This window comes from Oreochromis niloticus, linkage group LG10, assembly GCF_001858045.2.
Source record: "Oreochromis niloticus isolate F11D_XX linkage group LG10, O_niloticus_UMD_NMBU, whole genome shotgun sequence".
In the NCBI taxonomy this organism is placed as follows: Eukaryota; Metazoa; Chordata; class Actinopteri; order Cichliformes; family Cichlidae; genus Oreochromis; species Oreochromis niloticus.
Window position 1 is genome coordinate 9,090,209 of NC_031975.2, and position 17,708 is coordinate 9,107,916.

At 40.6% G+C, this 17,708-nt stretch overlaps 1 protein-coding gene across 3 annotated transcripts; it reads left to right on the top strand.

Annotated features, from left to right (window-relative positions):
* The first annotated feature begins 484 nt into the window (after nucleotides 1–484).
* On the top strand, nucleotides 485–15,393 carry esrra (estrogen-related receptor alpha). 3 transcript variants are annotated; one of them, XM_013274552.3, is made up of 8 exons: nucleotides 485–786; nucleotides 2,446–2,566; nucleotides 8,557–8,940; nucleotides 9,390–9,506; nucleotides 9,643–9,756; nucleotides 10,890–11,057; nucleotides 11,411–11,680; nucleotides 12,139–15,393. In XM_013274552.3, exons 3-8 carry the CDS (start codon nucleotides 8,562–8,564, stop codon nucleotides 12,390–12,392), a joined length of 1,302 nt encoding a protein of 433 aa, XP_013130006.1. In that variant the 5' UTR covers nucleotides 485–786; nucleotides 2,446–2,566; nucleotides 8,557–8,561; the 3' UTR covers nucleotides 12,393–15,393. The 3 variants fall into 3 exon arrangements, with proteins under 3 accessions (XP_013130006.1, XP_003450525.1, XP_013130007.1); XM_003450477.5 differs by having other exon boundaries at nucleotides 2,464–2,566; XM_013274553.3 differs by lacking the exons at nucleotides 485–786; nucleotides 2,446–2,566 and adding an exon at nucleotides 3,517–3,680.
* The last annotated feature ends 2,315 nt before the right edge of the window (nucleotides 15,394–17,708 follow it).

Here is a 17,708-nt window from a genome sequence, read left to right on the forward strand (position 1 = left end):
ATGGTCTGAAATCAGCACTTTTGAAGCAGCTCGTCTAAATGAATGAATACACCTTGACTGTACGCGAATTAACGTGGAGTGGGTCATATTTTTTTCACGAGTTGCAGGCCCTTATTAAAATGCGGATGACGCGGGTTGTAGGTGCGTGCAGACGTAACGGAGACCCAGTGGACGCAAATTGTGGCAGAGGGAGGAGAGCAGGCACGAGATCCAGGCTACGTCACTGAGTTCCGTCAAATGAGCGGAAGAAAGCGAGAGGTGTGCCGGAAGTTGAACTGTTAAAATAAAAGCAGCATTTAGAGTTCGTTTTAAGAATATCAGCGTCTCTATCTTTTTTTAAATGTGTTTCGGATTTTGACGGAGAGGAGGGAGACTTTCGTACTGGATATTTTTTTATTTTTGGTCATCTTCCCGCTTGGTAAATGTTTAAAAGGTTTAATATGTCGACGGAGTTTTGCTGTGAAATACTCTTACCGGACGTGGATGCTTTTTTGTTGGAGACTTGACGCTAAGGTTCAGCTACAACCTCAGTTGTGGAAGGCGAAGACAGGAATTTTTTAACAGCAGTGGACGGAGCCGAACAACCGGGTGAAGACATTGTGTCGCCGGTTGTTGTTATCTCCTTTTTTACATGCTAACATCGTGATGCGATGTGAGAAACGTCGCGAGGCTCTTACGGCGCCATTAATCCAGTTCAACTGCCAGTGGACTTGCAATCCGCAAAGACTTGACTGACCTCAAATATTTAAGAACAAAAACGACCCCGTGATGTTTTTACATTTCCTAGTAAGTATCTTGTCTTAGCCTACACTTCCGAGGTTGAGCACACATGGGGTGTTTTGCCCATTATTAGTGTTTTTTGGACGTGGCAGCTGTCTTGACGACAGCCTGATGTGCATGCACGATTTGCCCGAAAGAGCTCTAAGTTCGCCTGACCACGTTAATGGGGATATGGGGCACGAGCCCGAAAATAGTTAATAGCCTACACTGTGGGATAATTTGCAGTGCACGCCTTATTTCAAGCTTATAACACATGTATACCTTGGGACTAATTCATGCTTCAATAAATGCTAGAGGAGTCGTTGGTGGTTAGTGCTCTAGTCACCAGTAAGCCACACTCGCTATTGTCCTAATAAATAAGATCAACGATCATTTATAGCCAATAAAGAGCAACATGCAGATGATAAGTGTCTTCTTCTGTTTTTCTTTGTTGCATGTTGTTACTTAAACAGCAAGTTCTCATGTGCAGAATGCCCCTCCGGCACTTCTTCTTCAGCTGTTCACACTTTAACTTCTCTTCTGTGTATTTTAATCTGTGTTATCCTTCTCTCGGTTTTAACACACCGAACTATGTAAATTGTCGAGCCTCCTGGGCCAGGATTGAGATCACTGATCTTAAAGCATAATCCACTTTGGCAATTAACCTTTCACCGGTCCGAGATCAGTAAGGCAAGGTCACCCCTGGGTGCTGTTCTCCCTGTCTCCACAGTGCGCCGCATTTAAAACCCTTAAACTGAGTTTAGTGTCGCGTCTGTGAATGTGATGCCTTGTCACTGACGGAAACCTTGCCCCTGACAAAACCACGATAAGAAAGCTTTAAACCATTGAAGACATAAGGAGCTTGTCGAGCTGTGATATTTGACTTTTTGCTTATGTAATAGAAAGTGTACTTGGAAATCCATTTATGACAAGGAGCTGTTTGGGTGCAACAGTCTACTGGGATTACAGTCTGAAACTGAAACGACTTATAAAAATGAAATTGTCTGCTGTTATAACCTCCAAACAAAATGGGAAAAGCATCTCAGTTTGTTTTGATATATAAGAGCCTTGCACACTTTTAAAGTTGCTTAAAATAGGTGTCCTTTTTGGGATATGGCATTTATTTTTTTCAACAATCATAGACTTTAACAACAAGCTGGAATACTATTCCATTTGGGGGGGGTTTGTGTTTGTTTTTAAGCCAAAGTAATTTAATTATTTACAGAGCTTTATCACCAAACTTAAGCTTATAACTTTGTACGACTGAAAGACAAGGTGTTGGCTTTTCTCTGTCTGCCCTTCAAGCATTCCTGTGACTGTGACCTTTGGAGTGTGTCACACAGTGTAAAGGGGGAGGGTACGAGCAGTGTGTGTAAAAATCTGGATAGATAGGCTGGGTTATGTATTTTTGGAAAGACAGTTGGTTTTAGGTGTATCCACACGCCTCATTAGAGAAGAAACAAAAACTGTTGGCAGAGCACATGCTTCCTCTGGATCATGTGAAGATCAGCTCCGCAGTTATTGTTAGGAGCCTGCCAATCATTTGCCGCCAGTTTGCATACATTATGGTCATTATGAGGCCGGACGCGGTGTCCTTGTGGGGATTTGACCATTAAAAGCACAAAGGGGAAACATGAAAAGCAAACTCTTTGGCTTGGCTGTAAGTTTTGGGATGACTCTCAGAAGCCTTTGCTTGCTTCGCAGGTGTCCCGGTAACTGCAGACTTGAGCCCACAGCAATATCTTTTTACTGAGCTGTCTTCTGGAGTGAGACATACACAGGCTTCAAGCTCCAGGTCACCAAACAGGTAAGCTGTTCTCACGTCACCTTTTATGTTGATGAAATGTTACACCATTACGCCGTGCTTCAACTGGGATTATGTATTAACAAGTGCCTCTTTTTCCTCACAATTCAGTCATTATAAATGTAGACTTTGTGGTAGACTTTCAGCTGACGCCTTTAGGACATACACAGATATGAGCAAGTTTGTAGAAGGATTGAGGCTGAGCAAAAACAACAGAGAATAATGTTACAGTGCCACCACCTTATTTTTCATTATTACTTATATATGTTACCCGTATATTATGATGGTTTTGTTGCAGTCATACACTTTCCAGGACATGTTCCTGTTTGAGAAAAGCAGGCTCATCAGCTAAACACAGATACTTCACTTGGTCTGTTGTCGAAATTATATCATGAGGGCACAAACTTGAAAGGACAGGCCGTGATTGCTCTGCAAACAGAAAATATGGGTTCGGGAGGGGCAAGAGGCGGATAGATGACAGAAAGAAAGAACAATTAATGTATCAGCCTGTGGATCTTCAGTGACACTTTAAGTTTCTTTTTTGTTTTTGGGATACTGTGTGAGGGGAAACACATCTTCAGCAGTATACATTTGTGTGTAACACCAAGAGTTAAAAGTTTAGCTGTTTTCCCCTAGATTATTGTAACTATGTTGTCAGTTTAAGCAAGCTGAAACATTTCATCAGAAATATTATATATTACAGTTTAGAAGTTTAATTGCATTCTTCATTAACAATGCTAATTTATAATTCTGACAATGCCAATCAGATTTCCAGCTGGTAATGAAGCATTTTATAATTGATCAGTATAATTTGGGATCTTCCTTTACTCCATTCAAAAAATATAGTAAATATATAACGCTTAACTTTTAAAACGAGACGTTTACAAACACAACGTTTTAGTCAGATGACAGTGTGAAAGTGTTACTATGTGCTCAGCCTGCATCGCCTCCCAGCTGTTAGGGAAAGCCGATTGTAGGCCGGCCCATCTCCGCACACAGCCAGCACGAGCTAGCAGGAGCTGGTGGTCTGGACACTGATTTTTCTGCTGGATCTGTGCCATGATAGCACACCGTGGGCAGACTTAACGTTCAGTGCTGCTCTAGTCACCGCTGTCGGGTAAGATGCAGCCTAGTCCGGGTTAGAGTGACCAAAATAAACCTCGGCCCTAGGGGGAGAGAGCTGGATAGTCAGGATTAACGTAGGCTAGCTAGCCTAGTTAGCTAACATACAGTTATCATTTATGTATTCGCTACTCTTGAAGCTAGCTCATGCTAACGCTACACCAAACACGCTGGAATTAGTTTACAGCAAACACCACGCGTTTCTATGGCTGATAAAGTAGATGACAGAGCTGTTTAGCAGACCTCTTTAGGTTTTACGCGCTGTTTTAGTCGAATCAATGAGTAACCAGAGAGCTATCATCGCATGCTTGTTAACATTTTCTGTGAAGAAACCGACATTTCCCAAAGCAGATGTCGAACTGGCCAGCGGTGCACATGGTGACCTGATGATCTGTCTCAAGTCCGAGCAAAGCCGAATGACACTGTTCAGTATCTGTGTTTATGTGCTACTGCTGGTACTGACTGGTTGAGTGATTCACTGAGTTTTCAGAGTGAGTCCAGGTAGGCTAAACTTTAAACAGGATAAGTTTCTTTGACGTGTCCGAGGCTTGCCAAACAGCTCTCATATACAGAGAGGGCAAACTCCAAAGAAAGTTGTATGCCAGCAACCATAGGATTGGGTTATCTGCTGCAGCAATAAGTATGATAAAGGCTTACTTGCTTGGGAAGTACCTACTGACACTGTTAGTAGGACTGACTAACTGGCTCAGTTTTTCTCATAGTGTGCTTTCAGTCTGAGGCTCTCTGTTCTGTTTTTCTCAGTGGTTCCCATCAGCAAAGACAGAAAGCTCTTTTTTGATGGTCATGTCTTAGAAGTGCAGTTTGATGTTAAATATGTCTGAACAAGAGGCTGTTTATTATTGACATAGTAGTAATTAGTAGTAATTTTTTAAACTGACAGAGATAAACCACCCAAAGCTGACCAGCCCAGGACTGATGTTTATTGATTATATCACAAAAAGCCTCAGAATCTTCACTGTTTTTGTTGTCACAGTCAGAGAGGCTTAAATGAAGAGAATACATTCCTCTCAAGTATTGCAGTGTTTTGTAATTATAGAAGACTTGAGTGGATTATCAGCCCACCTGATAAACAAATAGAAAAATGTTGGATAATTGCAGTGGATTGCTTCTACGTGTGCAAGAGAAACTGAGGACTTAACTGGATTGAGGCTATTTAGACTACAGAAATCCTTCTCATCGTCCTCACGCAGTGATCTATTAGGTAGGAGCAAGAGCACAGTCATTCAAGTAAGGGTCTGCATTAATGCTGTCACTTAAGAGGTGAAGCTTAGACAGTTCATGCTTACTGTCTCTAACTTACAGTTACTTTCTCAATTTCAGAATTCAAATCAAGAAAACAAAGTTAGTTTCAGGTAGAATAATAAAACATGTCAAGAGCGTTTTGGTGGCAATTTATCAACTATCTCTTTTTATAGTGATTAAATACAGGCGTGAAACCGCTCTCTTCTGAATTGATGACCCTCGCTTGGGTTGGGCAAAGCGGTGGTCAGTTTGTGCATGCAAACACTCACCCACCAGTTTGTTAAGTTACGTAAAGACGACAAACCTCAGATGCCCCATTGATATTATTACATTATGTGTCAGAGATCAGACTGCTCTTAAGCTGATTGTCTTATTTTATATGGATGGTTGACATTAAGAACCCTGACATTTGGCTTTAAAACTAAGTTGAGCTTAAAAGCATTACACAGAATTACTCACAGAGATGCAGATTTTGGTATTAGAAGTGCATGCTCACTTGGGTAATTGAATCTTCTTTTTCATTTTTTATGTCAAACAATATCTTCTGCGTACTTCTCTCCTTCGCTGGAGTGCATTTCAAGGTGCAGTGCACAGTATGCCATCTCGACTGTGTACTCAGACTCATTAACTTTTTTTATATGCTTGTATTTAGATTCATAAACATCCCAAGTATAACGTATTTCCAATTTTTGCTAGCGTAATTTAAGTTAGAACTACAGACTACTACTTTTGCTTACTTATTTGAATGCAAGTTATGTGATTGAGTGACTTCTTTATAGCACATTGGCCTTCATTCACTCACCTTAGACATCTTAGTGACTTGAAATATGACAGAGGTGTAGTTCTAATTTAGGTGCGACATTTTTTTGATAGCTTTCATTGATAGCTTTAGAAGGCAAGATTATGGCCAAAATAATGATCATGATTATTTTGCTCAGCATTAAGGTCATGATTATTTGTCATAATTATTCATTAGGTTCAGTGACAATATTTTTGTTGCACTTTCATGCATTGCATTTCACATTTGTACAAATCTTTGCATCAAAATAAAATTGGACCTACTTATTTATCTAAATTCAGTGTTTTTTTAGAAGAAACATTTAAAGAACTGTACTAAATGAACAGACCACTGATTTCACTTTTGTATTGCACCACATTCCTGTTTATTAATGTTCACAAATCAATCTTTGATGACAAATAATATGAAGTCTTTTACTTCATTCATTGCACCTGGATGATGGATGCGAATAAAACTCAAAGAACTAGATAAACACGCTCTTTTTCCCCTGCAATGTTTCACATACTACAGGTATTACTACTTTAAGAATCGCTCTTTTGTCCATTATGGTGACCATTTTCCTGAAGACACACATCTTTGGCCAAATGCAACGTGATTGCATTGATGATTTCAGTGTGCGGATGGATTTGCTGAGGCTCGGTACAGGCTTGCTTTTAAGGATGGCTGAGTTGATGTTGGGCAGTTCACTCTAGCAACCATTGCACTATTTATTCATTTATTTTTGGCCTTCATTCCTGTGCATACTGCAGTTTGTGGTTGAATCAGTTGTGTTGCTGAATATGATTTGTTTTTGATTAACATCTCCTTCTCTAAAGTAGGAAGTATTTCTAGTCACTAGATGATTATCTGCTTTCTGCTGTGCCAGACATTTAAATATTTGTTGTGCATCAGCCTTTTAATGAAGTGTTACGCATCCAGACTAGTCCAGGAAACTTCAAGCTGCCAGGTGCAGGGAACAGCTACAATTGTCTCATGCAGTCATATGTCCAGGCATTGATTTGAGGAGTCCTTGAATTAATTAATTGTTTTAATGGGTGGAGGATATATTTTAAATCGTGTGAGAAGCCAAATTGCATTTTCTTCTATGTAGGTAGAGGACCAGCCACATATGTAGTATGTCAAAGGTGGAGGAAAGGAGAACTCATGAGCATTTGCATCATGTGGAGGGACAGTTTAATTTATGTTTGCATCCTCAGACTCCAAATATGAAGGTTCATACTTATGTTTCATTATCTGAGAGGGGGTCCCCTTGACCAAAGAAGTGAAAAAAAACAAATGAAAGAGACAATACCACTGGCATCTGGGTAAAATATCCCCTTGCGTCTCATTCAAGCCTCATCTCCTGAGCTGAAGTCAGGGGTCTAATCTGTCAGCAGATTAGACACATGACCCTCCCGTCTCCGGATAGCTGACAACGAGCTGGCTAAACAACAACAACTGGTTAAAAGCTAACGCTGTGTCAGCTAACGTTAGGCTTGAGTGTCCTAAAAATCGCACTTTTTCTTTGATAAACATTTTGAGTACATTCTCATGTCATGTATGAGTTCAGCAATATTTGATCCACTTCAAAGAAACATTCACGTATGCCAGCTAACAGACAAACAAAAACAGCAGCGCGTACTGACAGAAAAGTTCAGGACATTCTTAACAACAATACTCAGTGTTGCTTTTATTGGGCAGAAGTACATTTCACTGACTTATAGATTCCTATCAGACTCATTTCACAAAGTTTTAATCATTCAGAATAAATAGACATGGATACATATTGACATCTGGGTAAACAACAAAGTGACACCCTGTACTCTCTACAGACGAACGGCGGCAAGAGTTTTTGAGATGACTGGAGGGTAAAAATGTAAAATTCTGGAAAATATTTCATTGACACTTATCAGTTTTTCCTTCCTGATTTCTTTCCAAGTTTCGATATTATTTAAATATATTCAAATTTAGTCTGTATAAAAATGTTTTTATGCACCAACAGTAGAAGAAACATGTTCCCAGATGCTTTGCGTTTCCCCATAATGGCTGCTGTTATGGAGTACAGTCTAAACTTAATGTGTTTTAATGTGTTTGTCCTACAGTGGCTTGGATTATGCATAAGTCTGATTACAGCAGATTGTAGACTGTGATCTACAATCTGCTGTAAGATTGTACACACTGTACTTTTAAGCACATATACATATATAGCTCAGGTGGTAGAGCAGGTCACCTACTAATCAGAAGGTTGGTGGTGTGTGTCAGACATCCTTGGGCAAGATGCATCCATCAGAGTGTAAATGTTGGATAGAAAGAGCATAGAAAAAAACTGCTTGTGAGAATGGGTGAATTAGGCAAGTTGTGTAAACCACTTTGAGTGCTCAGTGTAGAAAAGTGCTATATATGAATCAGTCCATTTACCATTTAGTTTAGTGAAGGTTAGTTGAGGTTAATTTGATAGTAGATTAAAGCAGCATTTGCATCACAGCACTTGAATATTTTTTTTCTCTGCTGCCTGTTTCCTTCTGATTACAGTGTTTATGCTCAAACCATCACAAATCCCACACAGTAGTGCAAACAGTTTGATGGTTTAAGAAGCTTTAAGAAGGACTAAAGACTGGGGTGGGAATATGGTAAAGTGTTGTAGCCCATGAAGGGGCACTACACTACTGAGATGTTTATTTACACTTTTTTTCTTTGCTTTATCATTTTATTACTTTTGTTTGTTATCATGAAAATCTGTGAATGATGATTTTCTCAGAGATATAGATGTGAGTTAAAAGTCTCTGTGCTATTATTTATTTTGACATTTCTTTTTGCTTTTGCCCTGCAGACATCATGTCTTCCCGTGAGCGTCGGTCAGATGTCTACATAAAGGCAGAACCAAGTAGTCCAGAGGGAGGCGGGGGAGGTCGGACCAGCCCTGGCGGGGCCTCCTCAGATTCTTCTCAAAGCGGAGGCGGAGCGACCCGAGGAGACAACGTTAAACGTTACTCCCCGCCACTGTACACACCAGCTCTGCGTTGCCATTTCAAGGACGAGGGTGGCGATGGGGCAGAGGAGGGCTCCGCTGGAAATGGGGCAGGTCGATGCAAGTACGCCCTGAGCACGCTTCCCAAGAGGCTGTGTCTAGTTTGCGGGGATGTGGCTTCAGGTTACCATTATGGTGTAGCGTCGTGTGAGGCCTGCAAAGCATTCTTCAAGAGAACCATTCAAGGTGTGTTGTGGTAAAGTTTTAGTAGAACATGACAGGGAAAGCACTTTAAATGTGTTTAAATGTTTTCACAACAAAACGCAGAGTATAAAGCACATATTTGTTTTCTAGAATACCACTAAAACCTTTGATTGCTTTTCCAAAAAAAAGAAGCTATTTTGTCACAAAAAACAAGAAATGTATACAGTTTTGAAAATCTTTCATATTGTTGTTTCTGTGACCTTCATGAACTCCTGACATTATTTCTGTAACTTTCCAGAGAGTGTAACAGAATCACTGTCACACACCCCTGTATGAGGATTGGTATAGTCGGAGTGTAGGACATAAAAAAAGGGGAATAGCAGAATGATGTGTGTGTGGTTGAAAGATAAGAGAGAGTATAGAGTATATAAATTCTTCACGAATTTATTTGTACATTCGTTGAGATTAACATCTTCTGCTTCTTCATGCAGGTAACATTGAATACAGCTGTCCAGCATCAAATGAGTGTGAAATCACTAAAAGGCGCAGAAAGGCTTGCCAGGCATGCCGCTTCACCAAGTGCCTGAAAGTAGGCATGCTTAAAGAGGGTGAGTGTTAAAGCCATGTGTGACCAGACTTTGATTTAATAGCCTAATGAATTATTATTCCATAATGTTCATTGTTGTGCAGTTGCTTAGTTTATTGCTGGCATAAACGAAAACTGCTGTTTCTTGCACAATGTAGGAGTTCGTCTGGACAGGGTCAGGGGTGGAAGGCAGAAGTACAAAAGACGCCCAGAAGTGGAGAATGCAACATACCAGAGTGCTCCTCTACCGCTGACAAAGGAGAGCGAAAAAAGTGAGCTTTAATAAATTGTATTATGCTTTTTTTGTGTGTCATGAAATAGCCTTCAAGGAAGTTCTGCAAATGTGGCACAAACGTTCCCTTCGAGTCAAGGATGCACTGATTAGAAGTTGGTCATAGGTCACCGTGGCAACAGGAAACACTTTTTTGGCAAGAACTCATGAATTCTTACACTGATGGTGACTAAATTTCACAGAAATGTCTACTGCATATCACTAACAGGCAGAGCGCAGTCTGTGTTAGGAGTAAGTTACTCATGACAAGAAGTTGAAAGAAGATGAAAGATAGTGATGTAGAAAAAAGGGAGAAATACAGATGAGTATTTTCAGCAGTCATACATATATGCTCAGTTGTATGCTGTGTGATCAAACCTTTGCATCAAGAAAGGTCTATGGTCTGCTGGGTGGTCTACTGGCTTAAATGTTGAAGCAATGACTGTATTCAACCAACAGATCAAAGGGTAGCCACTATGAGATCCTAAAAGGTCTTCAAAAACACCTTTTCATCCGTTATTCACGTTTTTGTTTTTTAACAGTAGCATAAGCCTTGTTAACGGTTAATTTGGGAGATTTTTTTTCCTTTGAACTGAGTTAACGTTAAAATGTGGATTTATGTGCTTGAAAATGATCATTTTTCTCCTTTAAACTTTGAAATTTTAAAGGAAAGCTCCTCAGAAAATAAAAGCAACACACAAAACATTTCAAATAAACTGGAATTGGCTACAAAACAGCTCCCCCTAGTGCCTGATGTGGTTCACTGTTAGTCTTCACTCTTTAAATCAGCAGTTCGGGAAATGCTGTAGCTTTAGCTCTGTAGTGATTTTAATTTAATGTAATTTGACCTGGATTGTTCAAGCTACATGAATCTGGCTGTGGTATAAACATAGAATAATGATCATAAGGAGCAGGCAAAGCTGGCAGATCCCAAGCCTATTTTTAAAATCCATATTTATATACTGTACATAGAGCGCTGTGTATAATACAGTGAAGAGTAATGGAGATCATCGTGTTCAAAATATAGCTGAATGCGTTTGTTTAGATAATGACAGTGCTGATGTTGTGGGTATCAACATGTTTGAATGTATACAGTAATTAATGCATCGTTTGTTGTGTGTTTTTGTGACATAGATTCCTCCAACATCATCGTGTCCCACCTTCTAGTAGCAGAGCCAGAAAAGTTATTTGCCATGCCTGACCCTCTGCAGCCGGACACGGCCCAGCGTACGCTCACCACCCTTTGTGACCTGGCTGACCGTGAGCTGGTTGTGATCATCGGCTGGGCCAAACACATTCCCGGTAAGAGATGCAGAGAGAATAAAGGAGGGGAGGAGAGGCAGCAATAGCATGGCAACAGCGGAAGAGACTTCCAGGCTCGCTGAAGAGCATCACTCACACCACTAGACTAGAATATTGATCGTTGTTGTTATGAATGGCCTGCATGAGCGTGGCTCTAAAGGCTGAATAAATTTAAAGAAAATGTACAGTCAAAAGAAATCGGTGTGCATTTAATGTCAGGAGAGGAGGAGCTTATTCTAAGAGCTCAGATGATATTATTTATTCCCTTATGAAACTATTATTTGGAACTTGGTACCAGTAAACCTATCATCCTCCATTTAAATGTCTCCCTTTCATTGTGCTTTCTCCTGCAGGCTTCTTGTCTCTGTCTCTGGCAGACCAGATGTCAGTGTTGCAGTCAGTGTGGCTGGAGGTGCTCGTGCTGGGCGTAGCGTACCGCTCGCTCGGCTGTGAGGACGAGGTGGTGTTCGCAGAGGACTTTGTCCTTGACGAGGAGATGTCACGTGCGGCCGGACTGACAGAGCTTAATGCAGCTATTAGTCAGCTCGCTCGCCGATTCCGTGCACTTAACGTGGACCGGGAGGAATTTGTCATGCTAAAAGCCATCGCACTCACCAACTCAGGTACTTTTACTGCAGCTGCAGCCGAGCAGCTATGGGAACATATAAATCAGAATTCAGTATTTTGACGCATCCTTTACTTCTCGCATCTTTTGAAGCGTTTTGTTGTAGCTTGTAGTGGTAGGTGCACTGTAACACAGTATTCCCAGTTTAAAGGCTAGTCTTCTGCTTTCTTGCAGGTATCCTCACTGTAGCTCAATAACTCACAAATGATCTCTCTGTAGTGTAAATATGATGCGATTTGTTTACCCATCTCATAACCTTTATGTAGTTGTCCCTCAGAGGTCCACCTACGATGAGTGCTAACTACAGGCCCTGCTTGTTGAATAAATAACAGCTGACATTAGTTTGTGTTTGTAGTCAATTACCGGGCAAGGCAGCCTCTCTTTCTGTGACAAAAGCTGAGAACATTTCAGCACCCTCCACACTCCCTCACCATGTGCTTCCTGTTGTTCTGTCAGACTCTGTTTACATCGAGGACATGGAGGCCGTGCAGAAGCTGCGGGACCTCCTCCACCAGGCCCTGCTGGAGATGGAATGTCAGCGGCGCCCAGACGACCCCCAGCGGGCAGGACGTCTTCTTTTGACGTTGCCTCTCCTCCGACAGACTGCTGGCCGTGCTCTGACCACATTCTACAGCATCAAGACCCGTGGTGGGGTGCCCATGCACAAACTATTCCTGGAGATGCTGGAAGCCATGATGGACTCCCCCTAGAGAGAAACGCAGGAGCAGGAGTAGAGAGGATTCAGAGAAAGCCCCAAACAGAGAGCTACTCTTCAAGAGTGGATGTGTGTTTTATGGAAAAGGACAGCTTTCATTTCAGAATTAATAATGAGGAAACGATCATTATCTCCTTTAGGCCACAGGAAGAAAGGAAAATAATGTGAAGTGGAAAATAATGTGCTGTAACTGCCAGAGTTCAGTAAAAAGCTCTTCACGTGAGAACATTTAACACAGAATATTTCCTAGTTCTAACCGTTTCACGGCATGTTTCTTCACAGCATCGATCTGCAGTTACTTAACCACTGAAGAACAACATGTAGGTACCGAATAACAGACTGCAACCATGTGGCTTTTGAACTTCAAAATAGTACTACGTCTGCTCATGAAAAGCCATAATAACATACCCGGCAAAATGCTTGAGAGTCCAACAAGGGGTCAGAATAAAATGCACACTAAGTGCTTGTATTTACTATAGTTTAGTGTGCCGTTGTAGGCAAGTCATAGGAATTTCTCGCAATATGTTAAAAGCAATATAATGACTCGAATATTGTCTGTCACATTGAAAATGTGGATCAAATGGTGAGACATCTATTTGTATGCCTCGATTAGTAGTACTTCACTCTTGGGACCCCAAGCGCTGCTTTTTAGAAAAAAAAAAAATAAAAAATCTAGCTTCCAGTAGAAACCGGTTTGGTCAGGGAAGCCAAATGAGTACATTTAAAAAAAAAAAAAAATTGAGAAAAAACTGCAGCACTTTGGGGATTAAATTGTGAAGTGGAAGCCGCTGGTATGAGTGCAGCTGTCTTTTTACAAGGTTGTGCAATGGATTCACAGTCCAGGAGAAGTATATATGAAGACTGTATGCACATAAAATGCTCAGCTTGGAAGTTAATCTATATGTAAAGTGTTGTATGTAAATCCTACTGGCACACTAAAAAAATGGCTTCCATCCAAGCAAGCATGTGTGTTTGTTCGTATGCAGTCGAAACCAATGAGCTACACTGAGATCAGGGAAGAACACGGCTCTTGGACATTAAAGCTAGTGTGGCAACGAGCGATTAGAAAAGAAATGCCTCATCTGCTTTTTTAAAAATATATATGTATACTGCCCTCTCTACTCCACTAGAATCACAGTTTTTGACTTCAGCAGGTGTGTTTTTGAAGAAAAAAATAGAAAAAAGGTCTGTCCTGTTTGATTTGTGGGCTGTGATGTGTAACACTAATTTGTATGATTGATACGTGTACGTTGAGACATCGCTGCGTTTTTCTGCAGTGGTGAAGAATGTTGCATAGATCTCAGATTCTTTTGTATGAGATCAGCTGATCTGTTGAACTTTTGCAAGTGCCCGATTATGGGCTTAAGGCAACAAGAAATGCAACATCTTCCCTTTTGGATGTGTGGAAGTCCTGCTTACTGTTCAGCAGGTTTGTATATTTACAGCATAAATGATCACTGTAGTAAGCTTTCCATGCGATGCAAAGCTACAGTATCTGATGATAAAATCAGATCCCTAAAAATAATATTTAGTGGCCAAAAGGGCCATTAATCTTTTAGCCATGTACAATTCCATTGAAATAAACAGAACCATGCAATTTATAGTGGACAATTTACCAAAAAAACTAACAAAAACAAAAAAAAAGCCAGCAAATGTGAGAAAACCACCCACCCCCAATTATAATTCTATATGTGCAGCTCACAGTGTACTGAAATTTGTAAAGACTTGAAACTTGCTTCTTTTTTTTCATACGATTTCCTTTTTAGGATTTAAGGGTATTTTATTTACATTGTAAACACACTGTTGTGGGGTTGCATAAAGTGAATGCTGATTGTGTTTTTAATGTAAACAGGTGTGTGTCGTCTGAGGCTGATTGTGATTTTAGGGATCAATTTACTTGGCTCTATAGGTCCGGTGGCATGGTGAGGCTACAGAAGGCTACCTCAGGAGGCAGAGTAAGCCAGATGGCCAAAAAAACAAACAAACTGTGGAGACAAATGTAACTCGTGATCTGTTGTCAGTTTTAAAAAGTGGGTAGTGGGTGTACCGAATGTCCCGCAGTTCATTTGTTTCTGTTTTCTTTACGGAGTGTATGGCTCATAAATGCCTCGTGAGAGAAAGTGTGTGTGTGTGTGTGTGTGTGGCACAGTTGATGTGGTGGTAAAGCTAAAACAGTGCAACTGCTAATCCAGGGGTGCTACATAAGCAACAGCTGGCACTGTGGAATGGGAAATCTGGCAAAATGTGACACTGATGGATCTGTTTGGTCTTGTTTTCATGTGTTCGAGCTTACATACATCTGTCTTTTTAAAAAGAAACAATTGTTTTCTAGCCATGTTTCTCAAACCTTTTTAAAGATAGCAAAAACATAGATGCCAGGGTTAAATTAGAGCCGCTAAGTTTCTCCATATTAACGGGTCATATATGCAAAGGTAGATTTTTTTTGTTTTGATTTGTTTTTTCACTAGCATTCACTAGCATTTTAGGTACGGCGGGGGTTAGGGTGGAGGGCCATTTGCAGTGTCACTGTTGACGTCATACAGTCATTTGTGGGTCTACTTGCATACGTGCGCATTAATATAAATAAGCAATACAATAAATTTACCAAACCTCACACCTCTCCTTGTATAGCCACGGTGTACATAAGCATTGCCAGTTATAATTAAGAATAGCTACTAAACGGTATATTATTTAGAAATTCAAATCAATGTTTGTATTTTGAAAGACTATTTAAATGATTAAATTCTATTTTTTACTCAATTTACTGTTGTTTGTTGACACTGCTTTCTTTTTCTTGTGTGATACTGGCTGTGAATTTCTGTGTGTAGGCTATTTTTTTTTTCCATTTAGATCAAAGTTTGATGTCCGTGTCTAAACATGTCCACATAAAAATCACTGTGAAAAAAAAGTGAGATCTTCCACTGTCTGACGCAAAAAGGGAGTGGACTATTGTAGGTGCTTTGTGTTGTGTAATAAATGGACACACCACCACCACATACCATTGGTCTCATCTCTCCCTGTGGATGTGTATGCATGTGTATTTCTGTGGGGGTTTTTTGTGTTTTATGGGGGTACTGTGATGAAGACCACTGTTGAAGCTGTAAGTGTCCTTGTATTTTTGACCATATCACCTTTGGACATGCTCTTAACTGTTGATGAGTTGGACCTTGCTTTGCCCCCAGGTTTTCTCTTTAGCACCAGTGTCTCTACACCCCCTTTTACTGACCTACATGCCCTAATATTGATCCACTGGACTGGATACAGTAATTTTTAACAAGCTTTATTTAGATTGGTACTAATAGAAAAGGAGTAGATTTGCCGAGGTTTTGCAGTCAGTTTTCAGGATTGGGGCGGCCTAAATGAAGTTTATTGACATACTTAAATGCTAAAATAGAGAAGTGAGGTAACACGTTTTACATGTACAAAACTGATACAAGTAAAGTTAAAAATGAAGTTAAGATATATGAACACTATAAATTTAATCAAGCTAATATTAATGTGACACCCCCCCCCCCCCCCCCTTTGACTATAAGAAAGCCTATGACTCAATGCCCCAGGTTCAATGCCTAGAACTTTGCAAGATCAACAGTACCATAAGAGCCTTCATCAGGAATTCAATAGAGATGTGGCAAACAACGCCAAATGCACAAGTTGCCATCAAGTGTGGGATTTACCAAGGAGATCCACTGTACCCACTGCTGTTCTGTATAGGCCTCAACCTTGTTAACAAGACTGACTACGGATACCATACCGATTGCTTCATACTGACTACAGAATGGAGCAATCGTCAGCCACATCCTCTACAAGGATGGCATCAAGATGTATGCCAGGAGTGAATGAGGCATTGACCCTAACTCTATCCTCCCCTAAGGTGGTTGAGAATGACCGAGCTAAGATTTTGCGGGACTTACAAATGCAGACAGAGAAAATGGTGATGGCTAACCAACCGGACATGGTAGTGGTGGACAAGGCGAGGAAGACAGCCTTAGTGATATAGTAGCAATACCAAATTATAGCAACATCAGCAAAAAGGGACACGAGAAGTTGTAGAAATATCATGGGCTGAGAGAAGAGCTAGAGAAAAGGGGGGGGGGGTGAAGGCAACAGTGGTCCCAGTGGTAATTGGGGCACTTGGTGCAGTGACCCCCAAGTAGGTCCCAGAAACAACATCCAAAGAGCATCCAGAAGAGTTGTTGGAACAGCAAAGATCCTGCACAGGGCCGTGGAGCTTGAGGGTCCTGTGCAACATCCCCCCTTTGTTCCAGTAGCCTCCTGACATGGATCTTGCTAATCCGGGCGAGGTCCGAGTCAGTATGGCCACAGCTATTTGTCTGTCATTCATATCCGAGGTAGGCTTGGTTAGCATTGTGGGGGTCTAGCCTAGCTAGAGAAGGTCCCTAACCTGAAGCTCCAAAGGTGTGTACTGTTACCACTATGGTATACATTGATATGTATGTATATATATATATTTCATTGTAGACACATTTTTTAATAGTGAGCAATGGGGACATATTTAATGATTTATGGTATTTATGGTGATTTATGGTAATATGAAGTGCAAAATTCGTGCCCCTCTCCTCTGTAATTTTTCCATTCTCCAACACCACCTAGTGGCTTGGATTGGAAGATTTTTTGGGGGGGGGCCTCCAGGTCATATATTTGCCACCCGTTGTTCCTTTATAAAATATATACCAGCTCATGGTAATATGGGGCATAACAAAACAGAAATGTAAAATAAGTAAAAGAATAATTGTTAATATTGTCTGCACATCTTTATAAAAGTCTGCCATAGCCAGTCATCATATTATCAACTACCTTTGATCATGTTGTTTACATGTATCATATAGCCTAACTGGCAAATTGTAAGCTAATCTTGTAGCTGCAGCGTAGGTGTGCCTTTACATTTAATTAGGTGTGTGCACTGGATCTGCAGATCACAACTACAAAGCGAAAAATTTACCAAGAACCTGAACAGGCTGGCGACCAGATTAAAATTTGGAAAGGGCCAGATTTGGCCCCAGGACCATGAGTTTACACGTGCTGCTGAGTCACAATATAAAAGTCACTGTATAAAAGTTGTTGTGGAAAAGCTGGATCTTCTCTCAACATCACTACTCTGTCTGTAATTCCCAAACAGAGATTTCTCCCCAGTTTTACAGCATTAAGTTAGTAATTAAAATCAACCTTTTTTTAACAGAGGCTCCCTTTTTTTTTTTTTTTTTTACAGTCATTGATCACAGCCACACATTTTAATTTTCAAACAGTGAATCAATACAGTTTGGCCCAGTGCTACAACAGAAGCTCACTCACA

What these genes read in the sequence shown, in the direction of transcription:
- esrra (XM_013274552.3), top strand. Translation starts at nt 8,562, where the DNA reads ATGTCTTCCCGTGAGCGTCGGTCAGATGTCTACATAAAGGCAGAACCA. An exon ending in GACAAAGGAGAGCGAAAAAA is followed by an intron (nt 9,757 to 10,889) that starts GTGAGCTTTAAT and finishes TTTGTGACATAG; the next exon opens with ATTCCTCCAACATCATCGTG. An exon ending in CTGGGCCAAACACATTCCCG is followed by an intron (nt 11,058 to 11,410) that starts GTAAGAGATGCA and finishes TTTCTCCTGCAG; the next exon opens with GCTTCTTGTCTCTGTCTCTG.